At 42.1% G+C, this 24,825-nt stretch overlaps 1 protein-coding gene across 4 annotated transcripts in view; it reads left to right on the plus strand.

The window, feature by feature from the left end:
• Window positions 1–24,825, plus strand: part of Adamtsl3 (ADAMTS-like 3) — a 321,025-nt gene that overhangs the window by 280,209 nt on the left and 15,991 nt on the right. For 2 of the 4 annotated variants that reach the window (NM_001107533.2, XM_087558105.1), the window contains 4 exon segments: window positions 91–218; window positions 2,730–2,858; window positions 20,251–20,433; window positions 22,673–22,789. In NM_001107533.2, coding sequence (NP_001101003.2) covers window positions 91–218; window positions 2,730–2,858; window positions 20,251–20,433; window positions 22,673–22,789 — 557 coding nt within the window. 4 annotated transcript variants of the gene reach the window in all.

A 24,825-nucleotide genomic window follows, 5' to 3' on the forward strand; every position in this document is an offset into this window, starting at 1 on the left:
TTTTGTAGTCTCTATTCTCCCTATCCTGCAATGGCCGTACAGCAGTCATGTCTGTTACTTGTGTTTATTCTCACTGTAACTCCTTTACAGGATCATTGTGGATGAAACTGGGAAGATGCAGATACAGAATCCCACAAGGAAAGAGCAAGGGATATATGAATGTTCTGTAGCCAGTCATCAGGGATCCGACGTGGAAAGCTCATTGGTGTTGTATGCAGGTAATGCCTCTGGATGACACCTAGAGGGCCTGGTGGTCTGGCGGTTGCTGCTTTGTCTATCACCAGAAATGCTAGAACTCTAAAACTTGAGTGTGTGTCACAACGGTGCGTTGGGCTTGTCTAGGTGCTGGATGCCACCTAGAATGCTCCCTTAGTAGATTTGGAATAAGTTTGATGCTTGGCCTTTAAACGTGTTCCTAGGTCTCCAGAAACAGTGTCTGAAAGGCTGACTTTCAACAAATTGGGGATTAAGGAAATGGGGGGGTTAATTGGCAATGTGAATGTTATGGAGTTTTTAAAGTTCCAACAGGTGAGGAATGAGAATCATTGAAGTTGGCACTTTCCCCTCAATGGCACACCTGCTAATCCTTAGCCAGCACTACCCACCCATGGGTTATGCTTTGTACCAGCATACATCTTCACAGGCACTGGGCACTGCATTTTGTATCAAAGTGCCTTTTACAAGAGATTATTTTTAGCTGTGTAAGTTGTAGGCAGCAGTTCCTTGCATCGAGGTCATATTCTGGGGCTAGAAGGAAGTAAGAGAGCTACTCCCTTGCTCAATACTCTCTTTTCTTCTGCTTTGTGGTTTACATGGACCAAGGTGAGAATAGAGACAGCATCAGGGGTTAGAACACAGTTTAGTCACCCGGTTGCTGAGCTATGTGACAGGCACTTGCATTCCGCAAGTTGAGCAAGTTGAATCTGTTGGTGTAGGAAGGTTCTTGAGTCTGCACAACAAAAGCGTTGCTGCCTTCCCAAGGTAGAGCCTTCAGGCCTTTTTTTCTCCTGGATGCTCTGCCCTGTACTCATTAGCTCCATGAAAACAAGCACAGAACCATGTAGTTCACACAGTGAATAGGAGACTCCTCCTTTCTCCTCCAGTACTCCTAAGTCCATCCTTGGATAACCTAGACTTCTGATAGCGCTGATGCGAGGTCCTTCTGAGCCAGAAGATGAACTGTGACAACCGAAGACCCCTTGCAGCCAAAGAAGTCCCAATATGGTTTTTCTTCAGGATCATTTTCTGCTGCCCTCAGACATTCTGAGGACGAATGGAAGTTTCCATAGTCCGGGCTTCTTGAAATCAAGAGTGTGTGTGTTCTTATTCTACATTTTCATTGTCTGCCTCACACAAATATGCACATAGGTGAATGAAGCATGTGTCCTGACTAAGTTAGTGAGTGAGTTCATTAATTATGGAATTTCTAAGAGTGAAAGTCCTTGAGTGGATTCCTGGTCCTGTGACTTTCTCTTCATTATGTCTTCTGTGCAGTTTTTATGTGGCTATTTGTTTCACATTAATTAAAATGTCAAATTGTGACTCTCCAAACAGTGCTGATCCACTTGAGATAGCCTCACTCGAGTTCATAAATGAAGACATTTTGCAGTATAGAGTGGTGTGATAGATGTCTTAAAGGAAGTGCCCCAGGATCTTTGTTTCAATAAAAACACCAAAACAAAACAAAATCCCATTCAATAGTGATAGTTTTACTCTTTTAAGTGGACATGCATCTATTTACATAGTATGAGAACGGGCATCTCTCAGCCACATACTGAGGGATGAATGGCTATGAGATCAGAGTATTTTTTACTGAGATTCCCACTAAATCTTATCAGGCAAAAAGTTTGCATGTGCACATGGTTAGGAGAAGGTCAACAGGAGTTGTGAGCCCCTGCCTACCTAGGGTCTTTCCCAGTACAACTTTAAATGAGCCTTGAACCCAACATTTATTCTGCAATTGGCAAGAAAACCTGTCTCTGGCTCTAAAGAAAACCATATGTGGGGTATCTTAGGAAGTAAATTGTCGCTAAAGTGTCTAACTGTCCTCCTTGTGCACCAGCAAGCTTTGCTTTTGTTAAAAGATAGCTCTGTCTCATGGCTACTTAACAGAAAGCACTGTCTGGTGCTTTGTACACATGAACTGAACTTGGCTTATTCTTACTTCAGGAGGAAGGGCCTTGTAGAGCCTTCTCCATCCTGAATAACACTTACCAAGGGCAACAGGACAGATCAGCATCCACTGCCCTGCCCTACGTTCTTCTTCCCATAAAGTGTCAGATGGTCATAGTCCTTGATGTTTTGAGATTGTATCAGCTCAACCAAGGTTGTATGTAAGAGATGCTATTCTGGTCTGCCACTGGATTTTGTACCTTGTGAACTGAATTTTTCTTTGTGAAATTATCAAGGAGAAGTTAACTTTAATTTTGTCTATGAAACTAAGACACCACCACTTTTTCACATGATTGTTGCAAAGTACCTTTGAATGTCCATATCCTTCTACCTAACCATCCATCCACTCACCCACACATCCATCCATTCGTCCATCCATAATTTGCCTATCCATCATCTCTGGAAAGTACCTGTAGTTGTGTGTGTTTGTGCAGTCTTTGTGATTTACCACAGAAGATGAAGAGGCCAGCACTCTTTCCTGCTTTCAATAAATCAATGATGCTTGTCATTGAAGAAGAGCGTAAACCTAACACAGCTTCTGCTCCTTTTGATTTAAGAGGCACCTGTCATCTTGTCTATTGAAAGAAATGTCACCAAACCAGAGCACAACCATCTGTCTGTTGTTGTGGGAGGCATTGTGGAGGCAGCCCTTCAAGCAAATGTGACAATCCACTGTCCTGTAAAAGGTAAGTATTATCATTTCCAGTGTGAAGGTATTTGGCCAACCAACTGCCAGAAAGTGACAGATAGCATTTTAGTGTTCTCCACACCAGCCTGATAAACATGACATTGTGATTTCTAATACACTCACCATACATCTAACTCTCAAATGTGAGCTCACGCCAGGACTGGGGAGATGGCTTAGTGAGTCAAGTCTCTCTTTGCTTTATAAGCATGAGGGCCTACATTCAGATCTGAATCATGCATGTAGAAAAAAAAAGCTGGGACCCAGTATCTTGTGTCTGTAACCCAAGCTCTGTGGGGTAGGATGAGGAGATGAGGAGATTCCTAGTGCTTGCTAGCCAGTCAGTCTAGCTGGTCAGTAAATTCTAGATTTAGTGAGAGACCCTGTCTCAAAAGTTAAGGTGATGAGTGATTGAAGGAAGTAACCAGCGTTGACCTTGAACTTCCATACACTTAAGCACCCGCATGCACATGTTCAAGTTCTCTCTCTCTCTCTCTCTCTCTCTCTCTCTCTCTCTCTCTCTCTCTCTCTCTCTGTCTCTCTCCCTTTAGGATAGATTAACACAGTTCATCTCTACTGTGGGCTCTGACTGACATACACACTGCCATGCTCATCCTGGGAAAGCCAGAGAAATGTGTGTGGGCTGATCTATAATACAGAGAAACGTTTAGTTATGAGGTTGTATCGTGACTGTGGAATCTGAGAAACGAGATTTAGGGAAACTGTTAGATATATCTTCCAGCTACACAAAGGCTCTCCTTGGCAGAGCCAGGTTTAGGATTTGGATGTCCCAGGCTGTCCTTGAGTGAGCCTCAGAAGCCTGTGTGTAGGTGGTTCTTCCTGCCATGTTTTCGAGTGTAGGCACATCTTCTTTATAAATGACTATTTGCAGAACTAAGGATGAACCACAGGCAAGCATTCTACCACTGAGTTTCACACACAACCCTACAGACCCATTCTTTAATTAATGAAAGTGAAACTTTCAGCCTGACTCTGCCTGAACTAGGCCACTCTAAGCCAGGCATTCTTAAGTCTTAACCTGCATTCTTTAGTCCATAGAACATAGACAAACAATATATTCTGCATACTTCTATAGGTGTAGAAGGGGCACATTGTTGTGCTAGTAGCTTTAGATAACTTCCTTAGAGAGACACAAAACATTGAGACATATTAATCAAAATGAACTTTCTATATGCCCCTTAATTTATGTGCATTGACTTAGTTGTCTGAACCATTATATCCCTCAGTATCCAAGGACTAAGACACTCCTGTATTTGCAGCCATCTTTGATGTTCTCTGATGGTGAACAGAGAACCTAGATGTGTTACTCACCCACTGGAGAATTGTGGGAAAGTGCTTATTTATCCCCACAGGTTGCCAACCACAGCAACAACAAAACCTTCATTCAAATCTAGTGTGAGTTTAAACCATTGAGTTTACTAGGGCGACTTACAGAAGCATAGAAGACCCAAGCAGCTACATCACCTAACAGCCCATCCCAGCATGACTGACATTCCCCAAAGCTGCAGTTCTGTGCTGCTCTCTGCACAGACAGCTCTACCACAGATTCTCTGCTGCTCTAGTAACTGTTTCCTGCTTATGTGAACTTTGGGGATGGGGGCGGGGTACTTGCTTCTTTTAATCTTGTGTGTGTGCAGGGTCTTGTAGGTCTGATTAACTTCCTGAGTTAATATAACCCCCCCTAAGTTGTATAAAACCCCCATTCCTCTTCTTTGCCAAAGGTAATGTGTCAATTCAAGAGAACCAATTTCACAATGCAGGGTGACTGCAGGGAGAGGGCTCTGAGGCTGCCCAGTAGCATGATGGGTGTCATCAAAGGACCTGGGTCACACTTATCCACCTCCCTTCTCTCCCTTCCCCATGATAGTCTCCTACTTGCCAAACTTCTCAAGGCACACCTTTGGCTCCATGCACACTGGAAATTTGCTAACCTCTGAGGTATTAGTTTTCAACTCCTGGCAATCCTTGCAGTGTTTGGCCTATGCAGACTTTTGACAGATCTCCCAGCCTCCCAACTGACTCCACCCACAAATATGTGAAATTTTCTGGCAAAATGGGCCCACCATTACAGAACAGGCCAGCATTCTCTAGCCAGGGCAAAGAGAAAAGCAGAACAGAACTGTTCAGATGCCAAGCCACAGACGTCTCCAATTTCTGTAGCCCTCCACCTGCAGAGGATTCTAAAAACTGGATGTGACTTCCATTAAGAGAAACCTCAACTTTTAGTGTTCCTTTTTAAATTTTAACTTCCCGATCATTTAAAATCAAACCATGAAAGGGCCATCAAAAGGCTTGTGGCCTATTATTTGCTGTCCTGAGTCAAAACTAGATGCAGTGGAAACTGCTTTCATAAACAAAGTCTCCAGAGAAGACCATTAAACTCAGATCAGATCTGGTCTCTTATTCACTCAGGCAAAATATGAACTGTCTGGTCCTTTCCTGACTCTGGTGGTCTTTTCTGCCCTATTATACATGGCAGACAATCTTCCTCTTCCTCCTTTCCAGTGAAGCTCAGAGTTGGGAGGGCTTACCTTTGCCTGCCATTCAGCTCTCTAGAAATAGTCCCTTTGGTCTTTAGTGCCCTACAGCCCTCTTCTGTGGACACAGACCCCAGAATTCCTTCAGAGGTTCTTTCCCTCTCAAAGTGAACCTGCCATCGAAGCTCACATGATCACGTTGCTATGCACTATTTTAAACTAACCTATAAGTGAACTTGGTATTTCCTCATGGGCAGAAGCTACAGCCAGCTTAACTTTCTATGTGGGAGCCATCATTTTAAAGGCAGACGGTGAAGCTGATAAAAAGTCAGAAAATGTGAATTGACAGACCACTGTGTAACAAGCCAGAATACAATCATGTATGAGTCATGCATCTGCCTCAGTCTCATCTCCAAAACAGAAAATATACTCTAGGAGTGGACTGGACTTTGTCATCATCTACCTTAGCATTTCATTTTATGGATAAGTGTATAATATAATTCACAGAATCAAACGCTTCTTTCTAAATTACATTTTACACCTAACAAATAAGAACTTTGTGATTTGATAGGGTGGATCTGTTGTTTTTAAGAGTTGGTCTTGAACTCTTTGATGGTAGGTTTGTTGTTGTGGTTATACTTTTTATCCAAAAGCACATACGTGGAACTTCTAGACAAAGTCATACTTTTATCATAGACAACTTACATGGTATAGATATTGATAGTGTTTATCTCTAATCACCTTAGACATTTTCTATTAATTATGTTAAGTGATAGAACTAGAACAATCAGCATTTCCAAAGGTAAATGTTTTATCTTTAAAAGATTGTTTGCCTTGCTTGTTATTAAAAACTTCCTTGTAAGATGCAGGGCAGAGGGTGTTGGGGAATGGGTTTCATCTCCTCTGTCACCTTCTGTTATAGATCAGAAAGCAAAATACAGCAAATATACCACTGTTGTCTAATTGTTTTTTTTTATATGAGCACAAGGCATAAACACTGCTTACTATGTAATTTTCTATTACAGTTTTGGGGTTGTATGACTTGACACACATGTGGAAGTCAGAGGACAAGTTCAGGGGTCAACTCTTCCATTCCACTGTGTGGGCCCAAGGATAGAATTCAGGGCCTCAGGCTTGGGGGGGGGCAAGCATCTTTGTAATCAGAAGCACATCACCAGCCCATCCCCTATAACTTTCTATTCTTTGTGTACTCTCTTGTCTATGAATCATTCTCTGAGCTCACCAGTTGCAGCTGATGAGCGCCTCTGGTGTAGAAGTTTTACCATGTGCCAGTTCCTCTTTGGTTTCTAAGCTCTTTGGATCTGCAGACAAATGGGCTTGAGCTAGGAAAATGATGGTCCCCAAAAGGATAGAACTGTCATAGCTCTATGGCCCAGCCACCAAAAGTAGAAAGCCTCTAAAGGATGTGGGACACTTGACACCTGTTCCTCAGAGAAAGTGAAACCCCACAAAAGGTTGGGTTTACTGAAGAATACAAACAGCATGGAATGCTAGTTAGAACACACAATATATATGTCTGCTTCAGAAGTCTTCTGAAGCAGGGAGCAGCACCTGGCCCCAGCAGGAAACCTATCTATGTAGGACACAGAGGATTCTACCAAAGGACTTAAGAGCAAATGCATACAGATTTAAACAGCTTCTAAACGGAACACAGTCACGTGTGTAATTAAGGAGAGTTTTCATCAAGAATGTAAAGACTTTTGCAATGCTTACAAATAGTTAGTGCACTGAGGTTGGATTTCTTTGGTTTGGGCTAAGACAAAGTCTCAGGTTGCTCAGGCAGGCCTTGAACTCACTATGTAGTCAAAGATGACCTTGGACTCTTGATATTACAGTTTCTTCCCCCAGGGTGCTGGGGTTTCCAGCATGTGCCACTGTGCCTAACTTGAAAGTAGCTACTTTAAGTCATGCTAAGTCAGAGTTTTATATTCAAGGTACTTACTAGTTGTCATTGTGTGTTAGAGGAAAGCAAGCGAGAAAGGACTGGAGACAAAGGGAGACTGGTGTGATGCATCTAAGCTTTGTGGTCGCCGGAGAGTTTAAAGGTAGAGTTGACTCATCACATTGCCGCGCTGTGTCCCACAGGGACCAGGGCTTCATTCACATGACTCCCTGAGTTACAGAGATTTCTGTAAAACCAGAGGACAAAGAGGAGCATACTATTGACACATATCTTTAGGAACAGATAAGAAATGGTACAGAATGTAAATCGCACAGCAGATTCAAGTATATAAGAAAAACCCAAGAGCTAGGAGTGGCAAAATGAAAAGGTAAAAGGCAAAATTCTATGTGGTGATATGATAATTGGTTATAAATATAAAAATAACCTCTACCCAAAATGATCTTGATTAATGTCTAAAATATGAAGTAATTAATTTTTCAATTAACAAGAGATGTGCTTGGTATTTGGGAATGATGGGAATTTGCACTAGAATTACAAATCATAAATAAAATGCCTAGTGGGTCATGGAAATTAGAGACTTCTATGGATGCCCTTGAACTGTTGCATCAGATGACTTTTAAAGGCTGAATTTCATATTTTGATATGAATAATATAGCTAATATTTTGATCAATTTCGCTGTTAGCATTTCAAGACATTGTCAACACATTTTAAAAGCTACATTTCTGGGAGACAATATTTATCACACAATATTCATGATATATAAATGATTGCTATGAATCAAATTAAGAACAAACTGTCAAATGTAACAGTAAGCCAGCCGTGGGAACCAGCAGTCATCAGAACTGAAGCCCTACAATAGGAAAGATTTGCAGTGTTTCTGTTCTCATTGGTAATGAGATTACGATAGACATGATGCCCCTCTTGGACCTGTTATGGTGGAAAACTTTAAGAGTTTCACACTACTAAGGATTGGCAAGAATATGGGAAAGTAGAGTTGCAGGTATGGCCAGCCAGAGTGTTTGCTGGGAAAACAAATTTAGAGCAACTAGATGATAAGAACCAGAAATTCTTTTCATGAGATTTGCCTCATTGAGGCCAAGAGAGAGCTGTGAGGATGTGCTGCACAGCTCATTTGTGGCTGCAGGAGAGAGGGCAGATTCACCCCTGCTCTGAGAGAGAAGGAAGGCTTGTGGTTAGAACCTTGACTCTAGCTATGGTGCTTTCTTATTGCTTGAAAAATGTCTACAAAACAGATTTAAATGTCCCTTAATCTGGGGTCACTCATGTTTCTCCCAGTCCTGCCTGTCTGTCTTCTGTGTCTCTGCCACACTGTCTTTCTGGCCATTTGTTTTCTGTTATGGAATGAGTCACTGGGGTGGGATGTCCTGAAGGAAATCCTACCCTGAGCCTTAGGTCCCTGGCAGGAACATGGGACGAAATGATAATAAAAGAAGGGAGAGTGGTGAGGATACCTGGCCAGCTGGAACCTGAAACTGGGAATCTTTAGTTCTTACCTACTATTGGAAATGTCTGAGGGACGAACCCATGAGTGTGCAGCAAACTCTTACAAAATGGGTAGATACAGTGTCCTTCACGAAAACAGTGTGTGCGGCTGAACTACTAGCCCATGAAAAACCCAATTATCTATGTTATGATTTGGAAAATCTGGTTGTAATAAAAAGAAAAGGAGCAAATAATGTAAGAATCTGTAATTCAGGGAAGCCAGAATTTGATATATTTGAAAAGGAGCCTTTCATTTATGTGAGAGCTGCTGTTTAAGACAAAGTAACAGACAGGAGGGAAGTAAGTCAGAATGAAAGAGGAGATTTGGGCGGTGCGACTAGCCCTAGGGAAAAGTGTGTCATGTCTCCGTTATGTTGTCATGTCCTCTGAATGCACAACTCTTTCTACGTGTCCAGATGTCCAGTTGTCCACATGTATCAGTGCTGGGTTAAACAGTCTGGATCTGGCCCCATCTTGCCTCATAAATGGATGAAGTCAAAATATGAAAAGAAAGCTCTCTTGAGAAATAGAAAGGTGCAATTGATATTTTTTAAGAATGTATAGTTGAATATGGAAGGTCTTAGAGGCCTGTGAGTCCAGCCCTCTGCTTTGAGAGCCAGGCGTGTTAGTTTTATGAAAATCATGTCTCCAACATTCAATGCATTTAATTTAGAATAGTTTTATCTTTTTGATGAATTCCTTATATTGATATGTACTGACCTTCTTTGTGTCTTCTAATTTGGGTTTGGATTGTATTTTACCAGGGTTCAGGATACTGATTCCAGCCTCTCTGAAGTTCCCATTCACTTCATAAGTTGACTTTCATGAGTGAGCTAACAGATAATTGGGGCCGGTAAAATAAATTTATAATCCTAGCTAGCCTGTACAAAAGACACAATCTTTATATTTTATTTACAGGCTCTAAGCCTAGACTGGGCAGGTTTAGAGCTATTCTGACTTACTCTCCAGCTATAAAGTCCCTCGTTACTTGTCGTTTCTCCTGGTCACTCATGGTCCATCTCCTCTCATGGCAGCCTCCTCTACCTCTGCCTTCTTTCTTCCCCTCTCTTTCTCTATCTGCAATCCCCTCACTTGATCCCACCTTTCTCCCTCCTCTGCCCACAGGCTCTTATCGACTCTTATCTAGACTCTTATCGACCAGTTAAATTGGGGAACAAGGTTCACATAGCATCACTTGCTGTATGTGAGGATCTGTTTGCTGGGGGAAACAACATCTTGAGAATTTAGCATTAGAATACAAGCATCATCAGACCAACCCTTTACAAGGGCCAAAGTTGTTGCTGTTGTTCTAAGAATTATTTTTCTTTTCTTTTTTTTATGTGAATGTGTATGTGTCCATGTGGTTGTGTGCTGTGTGTGTGCAGGTCCCCCACAAAGACCAGAAGCAGTTTGCTCTCCTGGAGCTAGAATTATAGGAGCTTCTGAGATGTCCTTTGTAGGTACTGAGAACCAAGTTTGCGTTCTTTGGAAGAGCAGCTGGTGCTCTTAACTACAGAGCTCTCTCTCCAGCTCCAAGGGTCAAGTAGTTTTGTTTGGTTGTTTTGTTGTTGTTGTTGTTGTTGTTGTTGTTGTTGTTGTTGTTTTGCTTTAAATCTAATCAATCAGTCTCTAGTGGTTAGAATTGAAGCTTTTACAGGTGAGATTATTATTTCGGGGCATTTAGTAATTCTGACAGCTTTTCTTGGCTTTTCTGATTTGTTAATATTTGTTATCTTCTCTATCTTTATTAGTTTGATTAGCATTAACTGGCTTACAGTGTTAGTCAGCAAGATTTCTATCTTCTTTGCTCATCTTTTCCTGGAATACATTCATTCCCATACGCTTGCAGTTGAGTCTGTCTTTTTTTTATCCCACTCTATGTGCTAACCCTTTGACTGTCTTCTGTGGGGCTGGCTTGGAAGTCATGAGCCACTTGTCTTGAAATGTTTTTCTTTCTCCACCAGTTTTCAATGTATCTTTGCTGGATAAAGCAAGAAAGAATCTTTGTTGGCAGTTGTTTACTTTTAGGACTTGAACCATACAGTTCCATGCTGTCCTGGCTTTTATAAGAGGTCTAATACTATTCTGTTGTGTTTCTCTTTGTATATAAGTTGGTATACCCCACCCACCCCAATAAGAACAGGGACCCAGACACGATGTCCATGCACACAAGCATGCATGTGCACACAGGAACACATGCACATAGACAGACAGACAGACAGACAGATGACAGAGACAGAGAGAGAGGGGGCGCTTTGTGCTTTTGACATCGCATGATGTATTCTTGAGAAATGCTTCTCTTTATCTGTCTGTTAGGGGTTCTGAATGCTTCTGTGTTTAAATGTCCATTTCTTTTTCTGTGCTATGATTTCGCTGAGCAGATTTTCTATGCCTTCAGTTGTTGTTGTTACTCCCAGCTTGTGCTCCTATCTTAATTTGGTCTTTGTCTTAGTCAGGCTTCCTATTGCTGTGATTAAACACCATGACCAAAAAGCAACTTAGAGGAAAAAGGTTTGTTCTTCTACTTCACATCACTCTTCACCATCAAAGGAAATCAGGGCAGGAACTCAAACAGGGTGGGAACCTGAAGGTTATGAGTTGATCCAGAGACTGTGGAAGAGCAGCTTACTGGCTTGCTCTCCATGGCTTGCTTAGCCTGCTTTCTTTATAGTACTCAGGACCACCAATCCAGGGATGCCACTTCCCACACTGGACTGGGCTCTTTTGGACAATCACTAATTAAGCAAATGTCTTAGAGAATCACCTCCAGCCCAGTCTTATGTGAGCCATATGAGGTAGCTGGGAATTGACCTCAGGACCTCTGGAAGAACAGATGGTACTTTTAACCACTGAGCCATCTCTCCAGTCCCCTAAAGACAAATTCTTAATTAAGGTTCTCTCCTTTCAGATGACACTAACTTGTATCAGGTTGATATAAAACTAGACAGGACATCTCTTGATTTCACTGCAGGGCTTATGCACAGCGGTGGGTGCTGCTCAGATTTCAAAATTGATATTCGAACCTTGACCTTGTTCTTCTTCCCTGGTATTTTGTTTTGCACACCTTATTGATGAGCTCTTCTTTTCTTTCTTTTCTTTTTATATGACTTTTTAAAAATATTAATTTCCTGCCTGAGTTTTCCTTCCATGTTGCTGATTCATCTGTCCATTTTGCTGACATCCCCTTCTCTGTTGCCCGCTCTGCAGACTCTAGACTCACTTCACTTTTATCATCATATCTCCTCTAAAGCTACTGACTGTTTTTGTTAGTAAATTCTGAAATCTTCATCCAGCGCTTTGCATGTCAGAATTCTGGAATGCAGTGGTTGAAGAAGTTGATGTCTTTGGAGGAGCCATGTGGCTTTGGTTTTTCATTATTTCTGTATTTTGTGTCATTAATTGCATAGCTGTTGATCTGACTGTCTCTTCTGGTTTTAGTTGGAGATCTTATTCACCAGCCTTCTCTTGTAGGCTCAGTCTCCAGTACCATTGCTCCATCGATGTCTGTATGGGTTGTTGCTGTGTGAGTGTCTTAGTTAGGGTTTTGTTGCTGTGAGCAGACACCATCACCAAAGCAACTCTTATAAAGGACAAAATTTAATTGAGGCTGGCTTACAGCTTCAGAGGTTCAGTCCATTATCATCAAGGCGGGAACATGGCAGCATCCAGGCAGGCATGGTGCAGGCAGGGCTCAGAGTTCTACATCTTCATCTGAAAGCTTCTAGGAGAAGACTGATTTCCAGGCAGCTAAGATGAGGGTCTTAAAGCCCACACCCACAGTGACACACATACTCCAACAAAGCCACATTTGCTAACAGTGCTACTCCCTGTACCAAGCATGAATAAACCATCACAGTGAGTATAGATTAAATAAAACAATCCCTTAATTTTGGAAACTATTTTTGTTTGTTTACCATTATATGTAGCAATAAAAGAAACATCTTTGCACATAGAACTTTTTGCATTTTGATGTTATTTTCTTATAAAAAAAAAAAACCCAAACAAACCGTAACAAAAATCAGCCAAATAGGTCATGAGAAAGTCAATGTTTTTGTGCCTTTATATGGTGTTAGAATGTAAATAATGTTTAATACATCACTTCCAAAATTCACTTCTAGAAAGTCTTAAGCTTATCAGTAGTGTAGGGTTAAGCCCTATACTTCTGTCATTGCCTTTGCTACCCATTGATAAATCGGGTAGAAAAATAGTATGTAGAGGTTACAGACATACTACTTAACCATCCATCCAGTATGTGCAAGCCATTAGTAGGAAATATGGGCCTCATTTGGAATGAATTCTCATGCTTGGCGTTCTGGGTGATGAGTGAGGATATGCTGAGCCCTTCATGGTTGTGATCATAGTCAGTTCTGAAGATTCATATTGTAAAATGTAAAGGTATTTCTTAATTTCAGTCTTTTCTGCCTAGGTTAAAATATTTTGGCATATACCTAGGAATTTTGTTGCTGATTTGCCAAATTATTAGCTTTCTTTACTGAGTTGAATAATACCTCTTTCAGAAAATGATCTTGAGAAAATATTTGTGGTGACGCAGGATTATATGGGCAAATTCCTATGACAGTCTCATCCCCCCACAGTTCTTGTTCCCACTGACTACTGGGTTATATTATACATGAAGATTCTGAGATGTCTCTAAGTCACAGATCTCTGTGATGAAAGCAAGAGTTGGGGGTGGAGGAAAAAGGAAAGGAAATGAAGAGAACGGGGAGGAGAAGAACCATCTTTACCAAAATAAATTTACCTACAAATATTTATATGTGATTTTTCAGAAGACTTAAAAATAAAATTTGAGGATTATCTGCTCATTCCTATCTTATGAACAGAACACATTGGTTCAGGATAAGTTAAGGATAATTTTTCCTCACTTATAGATTTGAAATATATACTCTTACTGTGTTTTAGATGTCGATTTAGAAAGCCATTTACAATCCTTAAAATATCTGGAAAGTAAAAATGCAGGAGTAGAGCCTGTTTAAAATGACTCTTTCTCTCAAAAATCCCCCTCCCAGTGGCTTGTTGTTGTTGTTGTTGTTTTGTTGTTGTTTTGGTGGTGGTGGTGGCGGCGGCGGTAGTTTTGTGGTTTTGGTGTTTTGTTTTGTTTGGGCATATTGACCAGAATCCCCCTGTAGATCCTAGCATATGCCCTCTGGATAAGTATTCTTTTAGCACACAGCTTCTAAAAACTGGATGGTAGTTTGTCTACCTATAGGCCAATGCTAGGTGAGTAAGTTACCAAAATGTTGTTCATGTGGCTGAGTCTTAGGAATTCCCACTGTTTTATGTGTAAGATTCTCCTCCCCCTGCTCAACACTCGGAGTCAGTAGTTTGTGCTGTATGCTCAGTGGCATATGTTCAATGTCACGTGTTCACAACGGCATGCTCAGCAACACCTCATTTCACTGTGTCCACTTGGCACAAGCCCTTGACTTTGCACGCAGTTCTTCAAAGAACTACCGGAGGGATCTAGCCCCGAGACAATACATGGAAGAGTTGCCTGAACACTTTGTAGCCTATAGATGAGACCCTGGAGAAGAGTTCCAGCAGTTCAAAGACTATGGCTGGCAGTTGGGAAGCACTGCCCAGTCTTTAGGCAGAAGCCGAGTGTCCTGAGAGGTCAGGTTGGACCATCCTATGCAGAGAACTTGGTGACATCCTCCTCCATGACGCAAGAAAACTTTTAGAAAACTTTGGGTAAAGACCTTTAATGACAGAGTTGCCATGACCCAAATGATTTCTAGAGCCTCAGCACAAATTTCTGGGGGTACTGATAACACCAGTCTGGTGACATCATTTCTAGAAAGGGAATGTACATCAAGATCTATTCAAGAGAGTTCCACAAATGGCAAGAGCTGAAGCTGTGTATTTGAAGTTCTGAGTGTAGCCTCCATGATAACTAGGCCTTTCGTTTCCAGAAAGGACGAAAGGGGCATGCAGTTAGCTCTAAAAGATATTCCTCAAACTTCTGCTGCCTGGTTGGTCCTGAAGTTGTAGTCTTCATTGTAGTCATTTTATTGTCTTGTCTTGGACGCCAGTGCTGTGAGTTCTTATTCATTGTTACATTTCGTGGTGACAACTCCCTTTGTTGTTGCCTACTTTGTGTTCAGTAAATCTCTTACCGTATATGTTGACAGCATCATTTCTTTATGATTCTCTGGAGGCAGGCAATATTAGTTTAGGCCTTCATTTGTTCTAGGGGAGAGGGTAGGAAGACTCGTGGAATATTGTGAAATTGCTGGAAGCAAGGACAGATAGCAGAAATACTCGGGGATCCTATGTAAAGAGCTGGCATTGTAGAGCGGTCTGCATAAGCCAGGGATTTTATAGTGTGGAGTATTTCATGGCCTTTCAAGGACAGAGGAAATTTGTTTTTTAAACACTGACTATTTTAAAGACGCCCTTGAGGTGCAGACTATGTGCAGCGCATGTTTCCCAGCCTCTAAAGGGCTGAACTTTTCCCCACAACATTCACCTTCCAAAAGCGATTTCAGAGTTGTGGAAACAGACTGCCAGATATTTCAGAGCTGTGAGTCTTGAGGGAATGTCTGCCTTTGAGGTTAAACAAATAGTGTTTAGGTCAGTTCTGACATGTCAGAGCTATCTACGTGAAGTAGACATTTGTAGTTTTGAAAGTCTGCAAAGTGCAGTAGTGTGAAGAATCCGGCCTGCTTCCTCTGGTCCTTCAACCCTTTGAAAACGTTGGAAAATATGATGGGTTTAGGTGCTAAGGCCCCGCGTTGTCTCCTTAGCAATTAGGCTTTTGTCACTCCACATCGAAAGTCTCACTGATATCGCACTGCTGTGCAGTGTACCCAGCAGCTGCAGGCTTTCACTGACTGCAGACTCAGCCTCATGTGCTTGTCACACAGAGGCTTCTGGTCAACTGTGTTTGTCTCTAAGCAATGTAGTTTCAGGGTTTGGATGTTACACAAGTTTTTGGACCCATTTTCTGACTTGTCTGGCCCTCCTTGGTTTTGGTACTGAAATAAACTGTCCAGACTTCTCTGTCCGCACCAATCAGAAGCAAGGCAGGATATCGGGCCTGCTTTCTACTAGCAAGGTAGTTGTCAGCACCAACAACTTGAAAATGGGCACTGAAGATCTGCAGATGAGGGACCTCTCTGATCCTGGGCTCTCCTCTCCTCTGATCATTTGAATTGCAGTAGGAATTCAGAATTTCTGGTATATTGCTCTTCCCTATAAAGAGGGTGTTCAAGCCTTCCAAGACACTCTGAAAGAAAAGGCTTTGTCCTTAGAAAGCTAGAGTTATTAATAATATTGGGCCCCAAAGAACTTCTCTGACTTCTCAGGTGTAGTATTACTTTCACAAGCCTCCTGTGGGTAGGACACTGCACAGGGATACCTAAGGTGAGTGAATCTGGCTGGTTTTTCCCAGGGACTTGGTGCTAATTCAGAGGCTGTCGGCTGGAGCCACATCAGATTGCTGAGGGAAAAATCATTGTGGGGAAGGGGTCTGAAAGTCAGTATTCAGTATCCCAACTTCATTTCAATCCAGCCTTGGGAAGAGCACTGTTAATATGTGTTTCTTGGGAAAGGTTCTTACTCAAGGATTTGTAATCTATTGTACTCATGGTTGGTTAGGTTTACGTGTATGAATCTGGGGGAGACAGATATTTACTTGAGAGTTCCTGCTACTGAAGTTATTACTCAGTGTTATTCCATAAACACTGACAAGGAAATTGGATCAGAAATGTAAATACTGGGAGATATAAAATTAGAATGCTCTCGAACGATATGATTGTTTGCCTTAAAGAAATAAAATGTAGTCTTCCCAGTCCCCACTTCTTTTTAAAGATGTATTTTTGTTTATGTGTATGTGTCTGTGCATGGTTATATATGTCTACATATGTATGCATGTTCTTGGAGCCCAGAAGAGCAGCAGACTCATGAAGATGAAGTTATGTGAGCTGCAGGACATGGGTGCAGGGAACTGAACTCAGGAGCCCTGGAAAAGCAGCAAACAGTATTGCCCACTGAGCCATCTCTCTAGTCCCATACTCTTTAAAATAAATCAGAAAACAATTGAAAACTTACCAAAATTAGGTCACTTAGTAGGATGGTAGAAACAAGATAAATAAGTTTCATAAGCTTCTTTAAGTGATAGCACTCAATAACTAATATATATTAGGATATATTACTATATCCTTGTATTATATTACTTATAATATATGATTAGGAGAGAATTTATTAATAAAGGATAGCTACCAGAATATTCTGGTTAAGAGATGTTCTGAATGTAATTATGTGGCTCTGAGTCTCGTTTTCTGTATTTAATAACTATGACCTTAGGAAAGTTAGACTATTCTACATTTTTGTGTACAGAAAAAGCTAAAAATATGCATGCACCTGTTTAGGATAAGCCTAGTTTCCGCAACATGGTGTAACGTTTATTGATGGATTCATTTTCATGTGCTGCTGTAACAGATTCCTATAAACCAATAAGCTGAAGGCAACACTAATTTATTATTGTACAGTTCTGTAGGTCAGTCAGGGGAGTGTGGCTGAACTGACTGAACTATCTAGAGGGACAAAGGTCAGATGAAGGTGTTGTTGAGGGCTAATTCCTGTCTGGAAACTCAGGGGATACACCTCCCTCCTGTTGTTGGCAGAATTTAGCTCCTACTCATTGCCGGACTCAAGGGCCTACTTGCTTGTTACTGTCAGCTGGAAGCCACGCCCAGATTTTAGTGGCCACCTGATTCCTTGGCTCTTGGATCCCTTCATTTCAAAATCACCAGTGTAGGGCCAGCCCCACATATGTGTTCTATCTCCATGACTGCTTCTTTGGCCTCACCTTTCCTGCACCACCCAGATTTACATCACGTACCACCGCTGTTTCACTTTCTGATCTGACTCAGGATTGAATTGGTCCATCCAGATATAAGCATCTTATTTTAAAGTTCTCTAACTTGGAAACTCAGTCATATCTGTGATACCCCTTCATACCAGTGGTTATATTACATTTATTTGATGGTGCAATCAGAGGATGAGCATCTTGAGGTAAGAGCTTTAAATTTCCCCAATCACACTCAGATTATTCAAAGCCATGGGATTAGAGATAAAATCCCTAAGAGCAACCAACTCAGACTTGGGGTTTGGAGCCCTCAACTATTATATCTAAACATGATAACATTCCTGTTCTTATTTTGCATTCCCTTTACACTTAAGGCTGTGGAATCCAGTGTGGCATCCAAAGTTAACAAAGCAATAGAGGAGAAAGCAGTAACCTCCTCCCCACCCAAGGCAGCAGCTTTGACATCCTGTTCCCTCTTCTTCGAGAATGGATTTTTTTTGATAAGTCTTTTAAGAAAATAGATTCTTCTCTCACAAATACATCCTGACAATAATTTCCCCTCCCTCCACTCCTCCCAGTCCTCCCACACGCACACACCCATACTCTCTCCCCACCAGATCCACTCTCCCTCAGTTTCCCTTCAGAAAAGAGCAGGCCTCCAAGAAACAACAAGCAAACATGACAAATCAAGATATAGTAAGATAAGGCGAAAGCCCTTACTTCAAAGCTATACAAGGCAGTGGGAGGAAAAGTCTCAAATGCTGACAAAAGACTCAGACACACACCTCCTCACACTGTTAGGAGTCCCACAGTCAAAACTTATATGCAGACTGGAGTGGCCTTGTGCCTGCCACTCCAGTCTCTGTGAGCCCATCTGTGCCCTGCTTAATTTGGTAGGTTATGTTCTTCTGATGTCCTCCATCCCCTTTGGTTCCTACAATCTTTCCACTACATAGTCCATGGTATTTCTCTATCTCTGAGGTGAGAAAACCCATGGAGAACTCCAACTTAGACTTTTTCTCCACCTGATGTCTGGTGATAACTGAACAAAGAACCGATCTATGAGTATAGCAGATTATCATTAGAAATCATTTCATTGTGTTTTGGTTTTTGTTTTGTTTTGTTTTGTTTTGTGTTTTGTTTGGCCTAGGTCTCTTGGTCTAGCTATCTAGGTAGTATAGGCCATGGATTTTATCTTGTGGTTTGGACCTCCAGTTAAACTAAACATTGGTTGGCCACACTCCCACAAGTTCAATGCCACCATTGCCCCAGTAATCCTTGCAGGCAGGACAAATTATGGGTCAAAGGGCTTGTGGTTGAGTTGGTGGCCAGGTTTCCCTTTTGGTAGCCTGAAGAGAACCTCCCACACCAAAGAGAATAAAACTTGGGGGTGAAGGCCCCATGTAGGCACACCAGCTCGACCTCTCTATGTTCAATGAGCTGTATGATGTTGTCACTGGCCATGGAGTCCTGCTGTCAATTTGGAAGAGCAACCCTCTGTGGCAAGGACAGGGAGTGGTTTGTTTGTTTTGCTGCTTAGCACTATTTAAAAGTTAAAACAAGTACGTCTTACGCCCTAACTATGTGCTGTATGTGTATGTATGTTCATGTGTGTGGTAGGCACTTGCCTGTGAATGATTGTGGAAGCCCTAAGAGACTTGAATGGCCATGTTTGTATAGTGGATGGAACAGCTAACCCTGAATTCCTGAGGCTCCGCAGGGTCCTTAGCTAGATGGAGCACACAGTGATCACCTTCTAGGGAGGAGGAGTGGCTATGAGAGTTTGAAAATGCCACCAGGCTCTTGGGCGGTGTCTGCTGCCTGCTGCAAGGCACTCTGCACTTGTCATGATAACAGTAATGAAATGACCTTTTCAGAATGCCATTGCATGCTTTCTCACCCCGAGTGCTTTAGGACAGGCCATGCCTCAAGCCAGCTAGCAGTTCAGTCCCACGCACTACCTGAGGCACCCTTTATTCTTAAGTAGCAAGTGAGATTGTTCTCAGATTAAATAGCTAAGCATAATGCTACGACTCATGAAGATGTGGATGAAGGAATTCTTTCAGCTCTTACATCCTCTCTGTGTCCAGGCTCCTGTGATGTTCCTTGAATCCTCTGCCTCACTGACCCAGATTCAAACGTACCACTTCCTCTTGTTCTCTAAAATTACACTTTTTAATAAAGCTGGTTAATGAAGAAAATCTGCTTCTCCAAGGATCATGTGTGCGTGTGCATGTGCGTGCGTGCATGTGTGCATGTGTGTGTGTGTGTGTGTGTGTGTGTGTGTGTGTGTGTTTTTCCAAAGTTTTCCTGGTAACAACTCCTTAGTAGGAATTCTCAGCTTCACCAACTCCTCCTTTATAACCATTTTCCCACTGATTTGCCTAACTTCAAAGTCACCTCCATTCGCAGACTAAAGCAATCCCACTGGCTCCTGTACCCTAACGTAATCCATGGCCTGTGCTGCACCACGATTCCTCATACACATGCCATAAGAACAGAACCAGCCATTTCCTATTAGCTGTGACTTGCCCGCTTCCTGATTTGTGCTCCAAACACTAAATGGTATTTGTCTCATGGTTCTGTGGCCCTGTTCTTAAAGGAATTGCCTTTGTCATCTTTGTTTTTGTTCCAAAGGTGTCCCTCAGCCTAATGTAACTTGGTTGAAGAGAGGAGGATCTCTGAGTGACAATGTTTCCTTGCTTTTCAATGGATCCCTGTTGTTGCAGAATGCTTCCCTTGAAAATGAAGGAACCTACATTTGCACAGCCACCAATGCTCTTGGGAAAGCAGTGGCAACCTCTGGGCTCCGCTTGCTGGGTGAGTGTCCATCCTAATTGTTCCCCATGTCCTGCAATGTTTAAAAAGCAGGACCCAGATTTGCTGACACTGGAGTCACAGTGTGAACAGCATGGGCATTTCAAAGTTCTTACCCCAGCCATCACTACTTACCTAAAGTCACTTCTAACACCTACCATAGCAGTTCTTTCCTCGGAAGCTGGGGACTCCAAAGCTACTCTTCTGCTTAAGTAAAATGCGGTTTTTCTGCCTAGAATTAGGATGTTTCCTATCCCTGTCTTGCCTCTATGTCTGCTTAGCTCTCAACTCTGATTGTGTGTGGGTGCTGTAATGAGGACTGTTTTGGTCAAGATGACTTCCGGTCCTGTGAAACACCCATGCATGCACACATACCTAAACATGCATTCATTCATTCATTCATTCATTCATTCATCCATTCTCTCTCTCTCTCTCTCTCTCTCTCTCTCTCTCTCTCTCTCTCTCTCTCTCTCCAAGAAATGTCCTTCACTGCTTCACTTACAAACACCAACCACCTTAACTCAGAAGGCCCCTGGAATGCCTACCTCCTATTTGAATACTTTGCCAAATTAAAGAAAAAGAAAGAAAAAGAGAAACTCCATGATCTCTATTTAATACGTGTCATATCCTGACACATATTGCTTTCCAAGAGTTCCTTCCTTAGCATCTAGTTCCTTAACCAAAATTATAGGCCCCTCAGAGGTAGGAAGCATCTGATATTTCCATTGCAGTGCTGAGGAAGCAGCACAGTATGAAGCGTGGCAGTCAACCAAGTATAGAATAACTTTATAGTGTTATGATGCGGAAGGCCATGCCAGAGTTCCTCAACGCCTCAACCCCAGTGGCAAACACAGGATGTTAGACTGCTTTCTTTTTCCTCCTGGGTGTGATATTTGGAGTTCATCAGTTCTTTTCAACAAAATGAACCATAAGATTCAACCAGCGACACCCCTGTTTCCTCTAGAGCTTGGAACGAGTTGAGAATAAACCACATAAGTCGATCAGATGGACACTGGAGACCATTTATCCTCTTTTTCTCCAGCACCTAACCCGGGTGCGAGTGCTATTAAATATGTTGGTTAATGAATCAAGTTGGACTACAGGAGGGTTCAGCATGATATTTAAGAGTCATATGACAGAGTTTTCTTCATAACCTTCCCTGTTAGCAGTTAGGAGGCCTAGACACACAAAGAGATGCAGATGCCCCAACTGGAAATCAGAACGGCTGTCGTACAACACTGGCATTTATTTATGATTTGGGATTTGGAGATTTCTAAAGACAGGATGTTGCTAGGTAGCCAAATCTGTCTCCAAACTTTTCATCCTACTGTCTCAGCTTTCCAAGAGCTGTGACAGTAGGTGTGGGCCACCACTCTCTCCTCAGAGGGAATGTTGGCCTCCAATAACTCTCCTGGCATTTAGAATAATACGGAGTGGAACGTGGTTATTGTTTTTTTTTTAATTTAGGAAACTGGAAGGTCACAGAGGAATTAGACTAAAGACAAAATGTGTAGCGTCTTTGTCAGTTCTGTCCCTGGTGTCCTTCTGGTCCTGCAGGGCAACCTTTATTTTCTCAAAGGCACCTGAAGACTGAAAACTCTGGCAGCCCATCAAAGTTTTCCAGGGCTGGAATGAATTCTTCATGTTCCCTTCAGAGGCCCTCAGCTAAGTCCTCTTCTCTGCTTATACTGAGACCTAAACTGTACAGTTGGCTCAGTTCTGCTAGCACCTTCCTCTCTTAAAGAATCCCACTGAACCAACTAGCTCCTGGTGCTAGCCACTTATCTGAGGGATCAGTTACTAGCTTCTCTCCACTATTCTTCAACCCTGAAGCTCAAACTTTACAACCTTACTAAAATCTCAATCTTATCACCAGATGAGTCCCTCTGGACCATGGCTCATTCTCCTGTTCCAGAGTTCCTGGAATGGGGAGGAACTCAGTCTAACCAATCTGCTTCTTCCAGTTCCTTTCCTAATAGTGATGGGTGTATTTTTTCCTATCTTGTAAGAAAAGCTGACCTTATAAGCATGCAGAAATGCCACATTCTAGTAAAGTACATAATTCTACACACCCTTATCACCTCACTCTGCCATGCATGCACACAGGCAAGCTGTATAAGGGTTTCCATGAACACACATCACTCCATTAGGAAAAGTTCATTTCCTCTTCATAGTTGTCTTTAAGAATTTGAGAATTTGATGGCTTTTGATCAGTAAGATGTGCTACACATTGTTTCCCCAGAACGAAGAGAACCGGGCAATAAGACTGCATTTCCTAAGGCACAGAAAAAGCGAGTGCTTCAGGCATCCAAAAACAGAGCAAACAGCAACAACTCAACAGGAAAGTCTCTGCCTCAAGGTCTGGAATTTTGACTTTTTACCTATTTCCTTTCTGAGTCATGTATTTCTGCTGTCTATGAGCAACTTCTATGCTTTTTTGGAATCTATACCTGGGAATCTATACTCAGGTTTCTTACTTGACCATCAGTCTTTGGTAGTTCAATCTATTCCTTTCAAAATGAGACAGTTTTTGAACTCAAGGGAATCATATCCCTAACACATCATTATTTGTGATGACGGAGACATTGATCTTCCAGTTTCAAGACTGTTATCATCTAAATGTCAACAGGTGGAAGTTCTTCAACAGTTGTGGCATCAAATCTTTCAGTTTTCTGTTCGCACACTAATTTCACACACATGCCAACTTGGTATGCATTCGTGCGCGATTGAAAGAACGTCACCAGGTGTTCCAAGCTTCTAAACCTCTTCAGAAGACCAAGAGGAGTGAGGTAGAGATAAGAAAATCAGGAAAGATAGTTAAGAAAACTGGTGATGATATCTGTTCCTTGCCACTCACAAGTAGGTTGGGACAGCTGAAGGACAAACCGAAATTACTCTCAGGCCATGCATTTTTATTATGTAGAACAATGGAATCTACGTCATTTGGGAATTTGAAGTTTTGAGGATTTTCTCACAGCTACACAATATGTCATATAGAATATCATCCCCGTAGGGCATCTAGAAGGTGTAGTTTCTAAGATGTACTTCCTGAGATGCAAGGGAGAGGCTAGGAAGGGGAAATGATGTCAAACTGTCCATTAACACTGCACCACATGTTACTGATGATACCACTACTTAAAAGAGGTGTGTATTTCTTCTCTTTTAGATGGAATGCTACCATTATTGCACAGTCAAATATTTATTCGTTGGACATTCAGTGATATGTGCTGAGTGCTTGTTTCTCCTAGGACTGGGGGTCTACAGATGACTTAGTCTTTAGGAAGCTTACAGTCTAAGCAGGGCGCACTCGTGAACAGTTCTGAGGCAGTGTAATGACTATCATGAGAAAAGCATGGCCAATGTGCAAGGGTGCTGCTGAAGAACAGCCCAACCTCTTTCCAGAAGTGTCCCTTGGGTTTTTTGTGTATGCCGTGACATTTGTTCTGACAAGAGAAAGAAGGTCCCTCCAGTGAGAGAAACTGGAATGGGAGACAACATTTAAATGTTGCATGTGCCGTGGGCAAGAAGATCACAAGACCCTCTGCAACTAATAAAAAAGTAGAAATTCGTGAGGCCAGTGGTACTGTAAGGTTAAACGTTTGCTGTAGACAACATTTGGCTTATTGGGATCATTTTACATTGTTTTAGCACCTTGTACCCAGGCTTAGAAACTACCTATGCAGAAGTGTACATAAACACCTAAATGTGCGCTCTGCAGAGTATGCCAGCCCTTCAGTGACCAATTGGGCTAGCATTTTATAGAGAATTGTGTGTTAAGTTAACCATTGTTACTTCAATGACTTACATGTGACATACCCTGTCCTCAGGTTGAACAGAACAGTGTGTATGGATTTGACCTTCTGGTAGGAAAGATGAAGAAGAAATAAGTAAACAGATAAATGTGTATACTCCTCTATAGTTAGGCGTGAAGGATGAAATGATCACAGCAATGGGGTATATAATGTTCGTTGGTGACTAAGTTTGGAGACTAATCAGGACAGGCCTTCTGGGGAGGTCTAGACCTAACAGATGAGATGGAACCCTCAGTGCAGCGAGGTGATGAAGGGGTATCTCCAGAAAGGATACTCACTGTGGGTAGAATGACAAGAGACCAAAGGATGGACACCAACGAAGTCCAACATAATGAACAGAAGAGTTAACTTACAGAAGTGTGGGGAGAGCTACATGCAGGAGTAGAAATGCCTCAAAGGCAGCTGCTGTGACACAGGAAACTCATACCAGCATGAACCTTGGAGCTCACTGCAGGACTTTTAGGCAGCCTAACAGGTCTGAGTGTCTCTTCAGGCAGCCAGACTGATGGGAATCTCTGAGGCAGACCTTACATTGTTTATGTAGCCTTGGTGAAGGAGGGGTCTTATGCACCTGCTTGTTTTC

This window comes from Rattus norvegicus, chromosome 1 (genome assembly GCF_021556685.1).
Source record: "Rattus norvegicus strain SHRSP/BbbUtx chromosome 1, alternate assembly SHRSP_T2T, whole genome shotgun sequence".
In the NCBI taxonomy this organism is placed as follows: domain Eukaryota; kingdom Metazoa; phylum Chordata; class Mammalia; order Rodentia; family Muridae; genus Rattus; species Rattus norvegicus.